This window comes from Myotis daubentonii, chromosome 11, assembly GCF_963259705.1.
Source record: "Myotis daubentonii chromosome 11, mMyoDau2.1, whole genome shotgun sequence".
Classification (NCBI taxonomy): domain Eukaryota; kingdom Metazoa; phylum Chordata; class Mammalia; order Chiroptera; family Vespertilionidae; genus Myotis; species Myotis daubentonii.
The window spans coordinates 24,292,045-24,308,018 of NC_081850.1; the positions used below are offsets into that span (position 1 = coordinate 24,292,045).

At 40.1% G+C, this 15,974-nt stretch overlaps 2 protein-coding genes across 3 annotated transcripts in view; both read right to left on the minus strand.

The window, feature by feature from the left end:
* CCDC171 (coiled-coil domain containing 171) overlaps positions 1-15,974 on the minus strand; it is a 264,220-nt gene that overhangs the window by 221,484 nt on the left and 26,762 nt on the right. The window contains exons 6-7 of one of the 2 annotated variants that reach the window (XM_059656615.1): positions 12,824-12,955; positions 2,886-3,032 (exon numbers count right to left, since the gene is read on the minus strand). In XM_059656615.1, coding sequence (XP_059512598.1) covers positions 2,886-3,032; positions 12,824-12,955 — 279 coding nt within the window. The remainder of the gene's footprint in view (positions 1-2,885; positions 3,033-12,823; positions 12,956-15,974) is intronic. The other variant, XM_059656616.1, reaches the window with a different exon arrangement.
* On the minus strand, positions 10,341-11,388 carry LOC132211896 (RING finger protein 141-like). The gene is given in 2 exon segments (XM_059656614.1): positions 10,341-11,135; positions 11,137-11,388. Coding segments are annotated over 2 exon segments (693 nt in total). The 5' UTR covers positions 11,239-11,388; the 3' UTR covers positions 10,341-10,544.

Consider the following 15,974-nt stretch of genomic DNA (forward strand, 5'->3'; position numbering starts at 1 on the left):
TTATCATACTAGAGGCCCGGGGCATGAAAATTTATGCACTGGTGGGGGGGGTCCCTCAGCCCAGCCTTCCCCCTCACAGTCCAGGAGCCCTCAGGGGTGGGAAGCGACCTGGTGATCAGGGGAAGGTGATGCCCCATCACAACTCTGCTGCTGCCACTGCCGGCCGCGCAAGCCTCAGCCGGCCTTGGTTACCTGAGTCTCAGGTGGCCCTGGGTGGCTGGGGGGCTGAGGGGACTGGGCATTGCCATCTTGTGGCTGTGGGTGCCACCATCTTTGAGGGAGTGGCAGTCAATTAGCACATTCCCTCCTTATTGGCTGTAGGCACTGCCATCTTTGAGGGCGAGGCAGTCAATTACCATATTCCTTCCTTATTGGCTGTGGGCACTGCCATCTTTGTGATGGAATGAGGGTCAATTAGCATATTCCCTCTTTATTACATAGGACTAGAGGCCCGGTACATAAAATTCATGCACTCGGGGGGTCTCTCAGCCAAGCCTGCACCCTCTCGCCGTCCAGGAGCCCTTGGAGGATGTCCAACTGACGGCTTAGGCCCGCTCCCCTTAGAGCCTGGCTTCTGGCTGAGCTGCACTCCTCCTGTGGAAGTGCACTGACCACCAGGGGGCAGCTCCTGTGTTGAGCGTCTGCCCTCTGGTGGTCAGTGCACATCATAGAGACCGGTCATTCCGCCATTCAGTTGATGTGTATATTAGCCTTTTATTATATAGGATATTATTTTCTTTCTGGCCTCCTAGCTAAATATTCTTACTAGCATTAATAATTTTAAAGTTGGTTTTCTTGACTATTGAAGGTTATAAATATATCTATAATAATAAAAATCAGACCTCCTTCTTTCTAAAAATTGTAATTCTTATTGCTGTTCTTGCCTTCATATATTTCTTTGGTTAAAATTCCCCAAACAAAATTAAATGACACAGTGAATTTAATGAGAGTACCTGTAGCATTTTATCAGCAAATACTCTTTATAAAGGTTTCTTTTCCTAATAATAGTTATAAGTTATGTTTAGGAAAACTTCTATATTTAGTAAAAACAAATTTTTTTACCTTTTTTTGGTTAATTCTCATCCAAGGATATTTTTCTATTGACTTTTAGAAAGAGTGGAAAGGAGGAGGAGAGACACAGAGAGAGAAACATCAATGTCAGAGAGCCACATCAATTGGTTGCTTCCTGCACCCTGCATGTGCCTGACCAGGGCCAGAGATGGAGCCTACAACCCAGGTATGTGCCCTTGACTGGAATCGAACCCAGGATCCTTCAGTCCATTGTCTGACACTCTATCTACTGAGCCAAACCAGCAAGGGCTATCTAGTAAAATATTTAATTTCCCACCAAGCAAAAGGAAATTTTAAAAAGAAGTCGAATTAACAAATAAATTCAATCTCTCTCAAGATTAATTAAAATCAGTAGCCCTGACCGGTTTGGCTCAGTGGATAGAGCGTCGGCCTGCGGACTCAAGGGTCCCAAGTTTGATTTCGGTCAAGGGCATGTACCTTGGTTGCGGGCACATCCCCAGTAGGGGGTGTGCATGAGGCAGCTGATCAATGTTTCTCTCTCATCGATGTTTCTGACTCTCTATCCCTCTCCCTTCTTCTCTGTAAAAAAATCAATAAAAATTTTTTAAAAAATAAATAAATAAATAAAATGTTTATCAGTATTAATCATTCATAAAATCATACTTTTATTTTTCATTTGTAAACTGATATCCCTTTTTCATCTAGGATTTTCTGAGAAATATTCCACAAAACCATGTAGCTAGAATTCATGATTCAAACTACAAGCTTAGAATTTAATATTATGTGTATAAAATCTTTCCCTGTATTGCTTCTTCAACCTCATAATGTAAATATTTACCCTAAAACTTTTCCAATATTTCATGAGAATTAATATTAAAAATTAGAAACAAAATATAATTTACTCAGATTCAAAGTTTTCAAAAAAGCCAAATATTCTATATAAATAAATGCTTAAAAAGCAGTTTCCTATTTTATTGTACAGTAAAACTTTCTCTGACCTGAAATTACTGACTGGAAACATATATCCTATATAATAAAAGGCTAATATACAAATAGACCGAACAGCAGAACAACCAACCAACCAACCAACCGGTAGCTATGACATGCACTGACCACCAGGGGGCACGCACAGAACATGGCGGGCATCAGCAGCAGACGGCAAAGCGAGGAACGTGGCAGGCGTCAGCCGCGGTGGGATGGTGGAGGAGGTAAGCAGGGGCACCAGACCAAGGTGGGGCACTGGTCGCTCTCATCAGGGGGAGCCTCTGGTAGTTACTTAAAATTCTTTGCTCCCCCATGCCATGGTCCCACCTGGCACTCACACCTGCTGCCGGTGCCAGCCCCGCTCGTACCCACCGCCAGCACCAGAGCTGCCACTTGTGCCCACTGCCAGCACCAGCCCCGATCACTCAGCGTCACAGCGGGTGCAAGTGGCAATTGCCGGCCTCGATAGCCCCTCAGGGCTTCTCCACCTACCCCCCACTCCAGAGGGGCAATCGGGGCCGGCAGCCACCTCTCACACCCGCTGCCAACGCTGGAGCTGCCGCTCACAACCACTGCTGCCGCCGGCCCCTCTCACACCCACAGCCGGTGCCGGAGCAGCCAGCCTCTTGCACCGGCTGCTGGTGCTGTCAGCGGGTGCGAGCAGGGCCAAAGCTGTCAGCGTGTGGGAGCAGGGCTGCCGGCAGAGAGGAGACCAGGGGCTGTGGCAGGAAGGGCCAGGCAGGGGAGCAGAGGATGGGCCGAGACCCGCCCCTGTGCCCACCACAGCCTCGTGGCCCACAGTTCCTTTCAATGTGCACAAATTCGTGCACTGGGTCCCTAGTATGTTATAAAAGAATGAGAAAGTATACCTCAAATTCTTTTCGAAGACGTTCCTCTCGTTGAGTGCTAAGTTCAAGTTCACTTGCTTGTCGCCGTAAAAGGTCAGAGCAATCCATGTGTTCAGCTTCTAATTTTTCTACTTTATTGTGCATACTTTGTACAGCACTATCTTGCTCCTGGAAAACATTCATTTTGCATCAACAGAATGTATAAGCCAACAATGACGAATGTGTATTCTGTGGTAGACAATAAGTAATTAATCTGTGCTTAGACCAGAACAATAGATTAATTTGCATAGGCCAGAGAGGCCAAGTTATTTTCCAGCAATGTTTCAGAATATACATGTCTTGTAGAAGCATTATTGGAGGTTTACAATTTTTAAAAACTGATTAATACATATTACAACTGAAACATGTATAGCTTACTAAAATGCTATGCTAGTTCAAATGGCCTCTGAGGATCTTTACAGAATGCTGTAGTTCAACTGCCATATATAATGTTTTCACCTCTCATTAAAATTTTAAAGTATTTAGTAATACAGGTGGACGATGCTCCTTGGGTGATAAGGAATGACTGGCCTGGATGCCTCAGAATAACCCATGAGAGATTTTGATGAGAGCTCATGGTACTTTATGCTTATAGCTTACAGCTCTTAAAGTTGCATCCACTAGATGGCTGTGTTTCATTTTCTCTCCAGCTTTCAACTTTTCAAATCTCTATTATACTACTGAAAGACAAATAATAACAGGCACTCTTCTACTTAAATACCTCAATCTCCTTTTCCAAATAAACTCAGCAATCACCCTGACAAATGTCCCTCTTTATCCTGGAAAAAGAGTTTACTAACTAGATTCAATTTTGATATTTTTCATAATTTACAAGGATAAAATTAGAACAATGTAATATTTCTAAAACTTTGGGTTTTAATGAGTAGTTAAATTAATTTATTGCATTAATTAAATTAATAAAACAAAGATATAACTTTTCTAAAAGCAATTTCAAAAAAAGTGACTTGATGTTATTTTCATATTTTACTTAAGGGTCTCAAATCTGTCAAATTTTCCTTATGTGAAAAATATATCTGAAGATTAAATTTTTGGGATAATTTGGACTTGTGTTGTTTTAACAACCTTCACTATGTGCCTGAACTGTTAACACCAAAAATAAAAATGATGATCAAAAAAATAAATAAATAAAGATAATCAAGGGAGGCAGGGAAAAATAACACCTTCAATACAAGTATGACTTACATTCATAGAAAGTTAAGATATTACAAACATGAAACAAAAACAGTCTACTGTAAAAAGATATAGTCAAAGAACAAGAATGAACTCTTGGAAATTAAAAACCCAAAAGCAGAAATAAAAATGCAATACAAAGGCTACAATATAAAATTGAGGGAGAAACTAAGATGGCGGCATAGATAAACACCGGGAAATTGCAGCCTCCCACAACAATTGAAAAATACCGCAAAGGACAGAGCAGACATCATCCAGAACAACAGGAAGGCTGGCTGAGTGTAAATTCTACAACTAGAAGGAAAGAAAAGCACATTGAGAGCCAGAGGAGCTGCAGAGGTGAAGTGCAGAGGTACAGCGGCACGCGCGCGCACACGTGCGCGTGGAAAGCGGGCGGCACCTGAGGACGCGGCTGTCTTTTTGAATCACAAGCTCCCAACTGCTCTGAACTCCGGTTCCGGGAAGTCTCTGGGGACCCAGGACTCATACGGGGAGAAGCTGCACTGTCGGGCAGCGGGCGAACTTGAGGGCGGCTTTCCCTCAGAGGTGCTTGCAGTAATTATCGGGTCACTGAGACGCGGGACTCCTTAGGGCTGGGTGTAGAATCAGCCATAGCTGCTTCCTCCGCCCTTTGATTCCCTGAGACCCCGCCCCACCCAGGATGCGGCAGAGGCTTTTGCATGTGAATGTACCTAACTGCAGCCGAGCCAGGCAGGCCCGGAACTTCCAAGAGAAGGCCCAAGGCCCCGCAGCGGCTTGCATTGCTTCACAGCTGAGCCTCTTCGTGGCTCCTGCTATGTGGCCTCAGGCAGAGGCTGAATTAGCACCTCCTTAGATCCAGGAGCCACTGCACCCAGTGGTCAGAGGGGGACCATCCAGATTGCAACCCCTCAGATCTATAAGGGACACACTCAGGGCGCAGACTCAGTGAGCACCAAAGCCCCACTGAAGCAAGTCTTGCCCCAGAAGGGTGTCTTCAGCACAGAAGTTCTCCCACTTCAGACACAGCTGATTCTCACTGCCAATTGGCCTGGAGGTCAATTCCTCCCAGTGATCCTACAACAACCAAGGCACCAAGAGTGCACCAAGAGTGTCCACCTCAGGTAACTGGGGAGGCTGAGCCACTGGGCCCTACAGGACACTTGGCACGCAGGGCCACTCTATCAACACAGTGAAGCAGCCAAAATGCGGAGACAAAGAAACAGGTCACAAATGGCAGAAATGGAGGAAAGCAAACGACTGGATATAGAGTTCAAGGCCACGTTTATAAGGTTTTTCAAGAATTTTATGGAAACCGCCGATAAATTTAATGAATCCCTCAATAAGTATAGTGAGACCATGGAGGACATGAAAAAGGACCAACTAGAAATTAAGCATACACTGACTGAAATAAAGAATAATTTACAGAGATCCAACAGCAGACAAGAGGATCCCAAGAATCAAGTCAAAGATTTGAAATACAAAGAAACAAAAAATACCCAACCGAAAAAGAAAAAAGAAAAGAGATTCCAAAAATATGAAGACAGTGTAAGGAACCTCTGGGACAACTTCAAGCGTACCAACATCAGAATTATAGGGGTACCAGAAGGAGAGAGAGGGCAAGATATTGAAAACCTTTTTGAAGAAATAATGACAGAAAACTTCCCCTACCTGGTGAAAGAAATGGACTTACAAGTCCAGGAAGCGCAGAGAACCCCAAACAAAAGGAATCCAAAGAGGACCACACCAAGACACATCAAAATTAAAATGCCAAGAGCAAAAGACAAAGAGAGAATCTTAAAAGCAGCAAGAGAAAGACAGTCAGTTACCTACAAGGGAGTACCCATACGACTGTCAGCTGATTTCTCAACAGAAACCATGCAGGCCAGAAGAGAGTGGCAAGAAATATTCAAAGTGATGAATAGCAAGAACCTGCAACCACGATTACTTTATCCAGCAAAACTATCATTCAGAATAGAAGGTCAGATAAAGAGCTTCACGGATAAGAAAAAGCTAAAGGAGTTCATCACCACCAAACCAGCATTATATGAAATGCTGAAAGGTATTCTTTAAGAAGAGGAAGAAGAAAAAGGAACTCTTACCATTTGCCACAGCATGGATGGAACTGGAGAGCGGATAAATACCACAGGATCTCACTCATTTGTGGAATATAATGAACAACATAAACTGATGAACAAGGACTGATCCAGAGACGGAGAGGCATTGATTGGACTGTCAGGCCTTGGAGGGAAGGTAGGGGAGGGGAGGGGTGAGGGGGAAAGATCAACCAAAGGACTTATATGCAAGCATATAGGCCTAACCAATGGACACGGACAACGGGGGGGTGAGGGCATGAGCGGGGGGGGGGGGGGGGGTTAGAGGGTAACGTGGGGACAAGGACACATATGTAATATCTTAATCAATAAAAAATATATATAAAAAATAAAATAAAATAAAATAAAATTGAGGAAATACCTTCAGAAAATAGAGAAAAAATATAAAAGAATGAAAAATAGAAGTAATATGCACTGAGAAAATCAACTCTTTGCCAAATAAATCTAGCAGTGTAATCCAATCCCAACCATATTACAAGATTTTTTGGTGACATACAAGAAGCCGATCCTCAAACTCACATGGAACATTAAAGGCTAAAAATAATTCTCCTCTTGCCCCCCCAAAAATACTAAGAATAAGGAGAGGGGAACTTGACCTACTAGAAATCAAGACTTACTGTAAACCTATGAAAATAATAAATTTATAATTTATTCATAAATAGATATAAAAGTGGAACAGAACAGAACACCCAGGAACCAAGCCTTAAACATAAAGGAACTTGGTATGTGAAACAGACAACATTATAAATCATTCAGTGGCAAAAGAACAGAGAGCTGAATAACTGGCACAGAGACATTTGGCTATGCACTTGGCAAAGAATAAAATTAGATCCTATCTCACGCTATATAAAATATATATATATTCTCTTTATAATTTTAGGTTACATAAGACATTACAAGCACTATGAATGAAGACTGATAAATTCAAGTACCTTAAAATTTCAAATTATACATCAAACACAATGTAAATTGTCTCCACAAAGAAAAAAAAAGATGTTTGCAATAGGGATATTAATAACCAAGGACTGGTAACCAAATATATAAAAAGTTCCTCTAAATTAATAAAAATATAAAACAATCCAAAAGAAAAAATATAAAATGTCAGTTCACAAAAGAAACATAAATATCCAATAAACATATCATGCTCAATGTCAGGGAAACAGAAAATTACACAAGAATGAGATATAATTTCACATACATCTTACTGCCAAAAAAAATAAATCTGAAAAATACCAAGTGTTCAAGAGACTGTAAGAGGAAATACAGTCTTCTCTCACATTGGTATAACCATTTGGGAGAACAACTTGGCATGCATTAAATTGCATATGCATTAAATACATACCCACATAAACAAAAGTACCTGATGTTCACAGAAGCACTATCTGTAATAATTAAAACTTGGAAAGAACTTAAGTCTCAATCAATCAAGTAATGGATAAATCAAGTATGGTATATGCATAGGATAAAATACCATACATAAGTTAAACTGAATGAGCCAGAGTTACTTTGTTAACTTGAATAAATATCAATAAAACAAATGAAAAAGATAAGGTGCACAAAAATGCATATTGTATGATATTCTGTAAACAAAGAAAATCATAAAATAATATGATACAGTGTCAATGTATACAGACAGAAAACTGAACACCAACTTCAAAATAATGTTCATCTTTTGGGGGTAGGGTTTTGGTGGGAGGGTGAAATGATACAGAATAGTCTTCAATAATCTAACAATTTATTGTTTGTTTTTAATTCTGAAGCAAATATGACAAATACATGATCTAGAAGGTACATATTAGCTATATTAATGGAATTTATTGGTTATACTGGATATTGGTTATTTTATATATGTTCAAATATTTGTTTTAATTTTATGGTTTTATCAATACAACCCAAGTCTGGGGTGCATTATAACATATAAGAAAATTAAAAAGAACCATAAAACATCTCATACAAAATTAATTTGCCTCCTTCCAAGAAAATTTTTCCCATTTTGTCAAAGAATTTATTTTCTAATCCAAACAAAAGCTACTTGGATCTTTACAGTGAAAAAGTGTGTGTGTGTTTAACAAATAAAATCATACTAAGAACACTGGAAGGTAAGAGAGTTTTTCTTCTTTCCACTAGAGGGAGGTGTTGAACTTAAAATATTTTAAAATGAGGCCTGTGTTAGAACTGACATTTAACATTACAGCAAACCACATTGTGCTGTTAGAAAATAAATTTGCTTTCTTTCTACATCTTCCAGAAACATAGCCCAAAAGTATGATTTTTCATATGTATTCATATAAACAATATCTCTCAGACTCCAAAATATGGTTTCAGTTCTGAAGAATTATAGAAGCAGAGTTAGAAATGTATCAGAACGAAAGTACTACTTCCTAGCTTAGGAAATCTATCAATACACCTATTCACAATCTAGTACATGGTTATCTCCTGAAAGAGCCAAGACAAGCTTCTCCTCTCTAAGTCCCCAAAGCCAGCATAGTTCTACAATCAAAAAGTGTTTGCTGCTCTAGCCAGTGTGGCAAGGTGGTTAGAGTGTTGGTCCATGCACCAACAGGTCACAAGTTCGATTCCTGGTCAAGGGCACGTACCTGGGTTGTAGGTTCAATCCCCGGTCCCACTGCAGCCGTGTGCAGGAGGCAACCAATCTATGTGTATCTCTCACATCGATGTTTCATTTCTCTTTTCTCTTCTCCCCCCACTCCCTCCTTCCACTTTCTCTAAAAATCAATGGAGAAAATATCCTTGGGTGAGGATTAACCAAAAAAAAGTGTTTGCTGCTATAAACTATAAACTGGGACTAACGTTGGATAATACTTATCAATACTTCTAGGCATAAACACAGCTGAATCACTTCTACAACAGCTTAAAGATATAAACAAGAACATTAGTGAATCATTTATAATTAGAGCAAAAAAACTTAAAGAAAATAAAATGTCAATCAATAAGGAATTCCTTAAATATATTAGGAACTTCCACATGACAGAATACCATGCAAACACAACAAAAATAGTTTAAGAAAATTAAAAGATGGACATCAAGTATTATTGAGGCATATAATTTCGCTATGTAAATACAATAATCTATGTTTATATATCCTTAGATGAGGAGTGGGATTGAAGAGGGAGGGAGCAAAACCTTCACTTTCTGCTTTTAAATTTCCCTAAACTAGGAGCATGTTTTTACCATGAGCACAATACATAGTAACTTTATAAACTCAATATTAAGGTATTTCCTGTTTGGGGGGAAAACAGGCAGTACCAGTGCCATTTTTCTATGCCATTTGCTTACACAGGGCACCAGTGAACAGTTTCTCAGGAAATGGCAAAAAAATATTCCTTGTTGCCCTAAAGCATTTAAGGCAAACTTCTTGAACACTTCCTTTTCATGTAACTTCTTCCAAGCTATCCCTAAATCACAAGTGTGCTTCGAGGTCAATCCTCACATCCAATCCTCACCAGAGGATTAACAAAAAATATAAACAAACAAATAAATAAATAAAAGCAGTTTTCTTTTGTTACTATAAAAAGGATAAGACATTGAAAGACAAAGCTCTGAACATTTCAGTTATAAAATAAGTTACCTTACAAATGGAAGTAGTAATTATAAACTATGTTCCTCTATTCTTTCCTATACATAATTAAAGACTAATTCTACAGAATTTTAAATTATTTTAGTACTTAGTAATATAAAGTGTGGTATAACCACCTACTTTTTTTTTTTTTTTTAACATTCATGGTTTATTTTATTTACTTATTTATTTATTTATTTATTTAATCCTCACGCGAGGATACATTTTTCATTGATTCAAGAGAGAGAGAGAGAAAGGGGAGAGGGAGATAGATAAACATCGATGTGAAAAACATCGATTGGTTGCCTCCCATATGTGCCCTGACTGAGGATCAAACCCGAAACCTGGGTATGTGCCCTGACTGGGAATCAAACCTGAGACCCTTTGGTGCACGGGACACTCTAACCACTGAGCCACTCTGGCCAGGGTTTATGGTTATTCCAGAATGCTCCTACCCTGAAAAATAGTAGTGTTTCAGAAGCCTCTGGAAATGTTGCTGTCACTGCAGCAAAGGATTCAAGAGCAATTAGTTCTAATAAGCTATATTAGAACAGATAAATAATAGGAAAATAATGGTCTAGAACAGTAGCAAGTTTTAATTTACCATAAATGGAAGACATGAAAAGTTAATCAAAAGAAATGGGACAAATTGTCAGGAAGGCGAAAATAAGAGGGTGGGGAAAAGTGAGTTCTCGGTGCCTGCGCCCAACATCCCTGCATTCTTTCCCCATGACCCACATGTTTGTAGCCCACAATAGCAACAAAATACTTCACTCAAGGTCATGGTCTGTGGGGCTGGCCTGCCTCATCAGCCATGTTAAGAATATAGTTAGCCATATCATCTTCAGTGGGCGCATCTGACACCACCCAAGATTCATTTGCTCCAGTCATCTGCAGGCGACAAATAGGGCAATTCCTGTGTCGATCACTCCATTTATCAATGCACTTCTGACAAAAGCTGTGAGTACAAGGCAGGATGAGGTCAACTCGACCATCCATGCAGATACAACACTCCTCTTCATCAGTCAGCTGCTTCACCCTTCCCATCCAAAGACTAGCTTGACAAGATGTTACAGATGATGAGTTTTCGTCAGGGGCTTCAGAGGTGGAGCTCTGTGCCAACACTTCTGCTGCTTGACTTGTGATGTCTTTATAAAGCTGAATAAACTGGTACAAATTCATGATCCGTGATGCTTCTACAATGCCACGGCTTTTGTTAATCTTGGTACAAACCACCCGTACAACCACTTTCCAAAAGGCAGAGGAATCAGACCCAGGTTGTACCTCAAAGAGAAGATGTTTTTCCTGACCAGAAGCCACTTTAGCAGTTACATCATTAAGTTCAGCTACTCTCCCAAGAAATTCTTCGTTAAGTTAAGGAGCCACTTTCTCGAACCAATGTGACATGTTTTGCTACTTTTTCTGGTAACTTGTTAAGAACCAACTGCGTCTGATCCGAAATCTGTTGTCCCATGATGAAATGATGTCTTTTGAAATCCAGGAAGTGTTGCTTCACATAGTTTCCAGGTTCAAGGCATCGCGCTTCCGGGGGTACAGGTGCCGCCCCTGCCCGTCACTCGGGCCCACAGGCGGCGGCCGGCTGCGGCGGCGGCGGCGAGGCGCGCGACCGTCACCAACCACCTACTTTTCATCTGAGTTTTATAGGATTGACCAAAGAAAGTGCACCAAAAGTCACATCTACAAAATGAAATCAGTCAGAAAAAGGCAAATGCCAAATGATTTCATTTATATGTGGAATCTAAAAAACAAGATAAACAAGCAGAACAGAAACAGATTCATACAGTGGGCGGGGGCCACAGCAGAGGCAGCAGAGGCCCCCAGCCGCGGCTGCAGCGGGCAGGGGCGGGGCCAAGGCCCTTGCACAAATTTTGTGCATCGGGCCTCTAGTATTGTAATAACTATGTATGGTGTCGGATGGGTACTAGACTTATTGGGGTGATCACTGTGTAAGTAATATAAATGTCTAATCACAGCATTTTACACCTGTAACTAATATGATAGTGTTTGTCATCACAAAATAATAGAGGAATGATAGAAATTTATTTGAAAATTTAAATTAGTTGGTTAGTGAATTCACAATTTGAATTTCTCCTATCTCTCCTACAAAATAACTTACATATAATCTTCTGAACAAATGCAAAGTACACTGGAGTGAGAATCTGCAGACTTGTAGTCTTTTCCCACATTAATCACTCAGTCTATGATCTGAGTAAATCATAAATTTCCATATGTTCATCTTTAAAGGGGGTTAGATGTAATCAGTGATTTCCAAACTGGACTATTTGAAGGAGAATCTCTGTGTTGCGGGGGGAGAGGTTAATAGATGATTAAGAATCTGCACTACACCACTTAAAAAGAGTTCAAAATCACTACAGTGTAAGATTTGTACACATCATTTCAAATACAAAACCCATTCTATTTCTTCTATTTTTTAAATATTAACATTTTAATTTTCTTTTTCAATTATAATTACAATCAATATTATTTTGTATTAGTCTCAGATGTACTGTATAGTGGATAGACATTATTCTGTTTCTTTAGGCTATTAAAGACTGCTAACAGTCTCACATAATTATGTTAAATTGGAAAAATAAAATACTAAATGTAGCCCTGACCTGGTGACTCAGTAACTTGGAGCATCAACCCATACACAAAAACTTGTGGGTTCAATCCCCGTCAGGTCAGGGCACATACCTAGGTTGCAGGTTCGATCCCCAGTAGGGGCATGTACGAGAGAAAACCTATTGATGTTTCTCACATTGATGTTTTTTTCTATCTCCCTTCTTCTCTCTCTAAAATCAATAAAAACATATCCTCAGCTGAGGATTAAAAAAACAAATTATGTGATTTTGAGATGTCCCTCTAGGTAACAGTTGCCCATATTGTCATGTAATTACAAATGAAACATCTTCCAGAGATCAAAGACTAGGAATTATTTTCCCTTTGAGCAAGCCAATCAATTATTGCACTAATGTAATTTTAATATCATCAGCATCAAAAAGATATACTAAGGAATTGTGTTATTATTTTAAAAATACCTGTACTATAAACTGTAACTCTCTTCTCTCTGCTTCCCATTGTTCTGCTTGTAATCTAAACTCCTCCAGTGCTGTCTCCCTGATATGAGAGTCCATTTCATTCTTCTCCTGATGATGTTTCTCCAATGCTTCCTTTATATGAATAAAATCTTGTTTTACTATCAGATCAGTAAAAGTTAGCTTTCTTCCTTCATCCCCAATTTTAATGTGCAAAGAACTCTCCTTACCTATCTTGTTAAAATACAATTACAATTTATATTAATAGAACTGTTATATTGTGATCATCAGAATATAGACCTGAATAAGAAGCTATGCTTACCTATTTAATATAAGGAACATCTTATATATACACACATAGGCATATATTTAAACCAATTTTTCTGAAATTTTTAACTTCAGAGGTTTTAACAAAATGTATTATATGATAAAGAGACAAAAACACATAAATCTATGTGTAAAGTACATAATATGGAAATACCTGATTACCTATGAGCAAACTGTTTAGATTATCCCTAATACTCCTATATAATAAAGAGGTAATATGCAAATTGACCATCACACCCTTGCACAAGATGGCCACCCCCATGTGGTCAAAGATGGCTAGCAAGGGAGGGCAGCTGTGGGCGACTAGGCCGGCAGGGGAGGGCAGTTGTGGGCAATCAGGCAAGCAGGGGAGGGCAGTTGGGGGTGACCAGGCCTGTAGGGGAGAGCAGTTGGAGGCAACTGGGCCAGCAGGGGAGGGCAGTTGGGGGGGACCGGGCCTGCAGGGGAGGGCAGTTGGGGGCAATCAGGCTAGCAGGGGAGCAGTTAGGCATCGATCAGGCTGGCAGGGGAGTGGTTAGGGGGTGAGCAGGCTGGCAGGGAGAAGCAGTTAGGGGCAATCAGGCAGGCAGGCAGGTGAGCGGTTGGGTGCCAGCAGTCCCGGATTGTGAGAGGGATGTCCCAGATTGGAGAGGGTGCAGGCTGGGCTGAGGGACAACCCCCCCTCCCCCAGTACATGAATTTTGTGCACTGGGCCTCTAGTGCAGGGGTGGGCAAACTTTTTGACTCGAGGGCCACAATGGGTTCTTAAACTGGACCGGAGGGCCGGAACAAAAGCATGGATGGAGTGTTTGTGTGAACTAATATAAATTCAAAGTAAACATCATTACATAAAAGGGTACAGTCTTTTTTTTTTTTTTAGTTTTATTCATTTCAAATGGGCCGGATACGGCCCGCGGGCCGTAGTTTGCCCACGGCTGCTCTAGTGTATATATAAATGTGGCAGAAAACACTGTATTTCCAAAAGAAGATTAGGAAGGAGTCAGGATAAGGAAATTCTAGAGTGTAAAGAATTTGAGAAGTCAAAAAATATATTTTAAGAAGTTTGGACTGTCATTAATTTCTAGTTCTACAGATAAACACTGTTGGCTTTTCTTTTTGGGTTTTCCGAGTCATACTATATTTGCTAGATCTAAGTTAGTGCAAAATCTTGCAGGTTTCTTGAAAGCCAAGTATTATAACCTACAAGGTTCAAAACTCGGTCCCCATTCACACAAAGAGAACGATTCTGTGGTTTCTGAGAGAGAAGGGAAGCTTCCTGTATCCACCTAACAACAGCATAGAGCTGCGTACTAAAGATTACTCTTTTTTTTTTAATATTGTATTGATTTTTTACAGAGAGAAAGGGAGAGGGATAGAGAGCCAGAAACATCAATGAGAGAGAGACATCGATCAGCTGCCTCCTGCACAACCCGTACTGGGAATGTGCCCGCAACCAAGGTACATGCCCTTGACCAGAATCGAACCTGGGACCCTTCAGTCCGCAGGCCAACGCTCCATCCACTGAGCCAAACCAGTCAGGGCTAAAGATTACTCTTATAACTTTCACTAACGGAAAGCTATCACAAGAACCTGGAGGCTTTTTCCCCCCAGGGCTAAACAGTGACTCCTACTCAATCCCTAATTTCCCAAGGGTCTCTGTGCAGATCAATTCAAAGCCAATGGCCTAAAATCAAAGCAGAGTTCTCCTACCAAGCAGCTGATCAAGATCACATCAAGATCAAGTAACTTCCCTAGTTGGTTTGGCTCAGTGAATAGAGTGTCCGCCTGCGGACTGAAGGATCGCAGGTTCGATTACGGTCAAGGGCATATGCCTGGGCTGTGGGCTTGATCCCCTACAAAGGGTGTGCAGGAGGCAGCCAATCAATGATTCTCTCTCATCATTGATGTTTCTATCCTTCTCTCCCTCTCCCATCCTCTCTGAAACCATTAAGAATATATTAAAAAAAAAAAAAAAAAAAAGCTCAAGTAACTTGAGGTGCAGAATGACTGACTGTAAGGAATGCTGTCACCCGTTACCTTCTTTCCCCATAGTTCCAAGACATTTTACAGGGGGAAGGTTATATAGGGCCACTCAGGGACTTGTAGCACCAGTCACCACCTAAACTTTCCCTATTAGAATAGTAATGAAGCCCTTATAGATGCCAGGCACCATTCTAGTAAAAAACAAGACACAGGCTATGACTATTGCTATAGAAGAAAACAACAGATCTGCTGACAATGTCTGGGAATGCTTGTGTCAAAATTTTTCTATTAAGTAAGTGCTTTTGTAAAATTACCTCTAGTGAAGATTTATTGCCAGGATTCTAAAAAGCCATCTACACCAGTGGTAAATGTAGAGCACTTTTATTATGTTCATTTGTATTTATTTTTTTAATTTAAACTGGTACTTCAAAAATATGGCAAATATAGATAATTCAAAATCTACTTCTAAGTGGCGGGCAACCTCAACCTTAAACCATACTTTTACTTTGGAGAGTACAAAGGAAGAAAAAGCGGGGGAGAAAGGGAGAGAATAAATACCTCACAGTAATTTTAGTAAAAGGTCATTGAATTGTTTATACATCATATCCATATAGAATGAGCTCTGTATAGATAATAAAGTATATATCAGACACATAAATACTTTCCTATGTTTATTGTATATTCAGACCAAATCTAGAACCCACATTTCTATATTTAAAATTTTCATGCTATTGAGCCAAAAGGGCTAAAAGTCCTTATATTCTTATAAAATGCCTATATGTGCTTATTTTTTAAATTTTGTTCACAGACTTCAAACTGTTTTTCACAAAAGAAAGAGTATACATATTCATGTATTCTAAAGCAT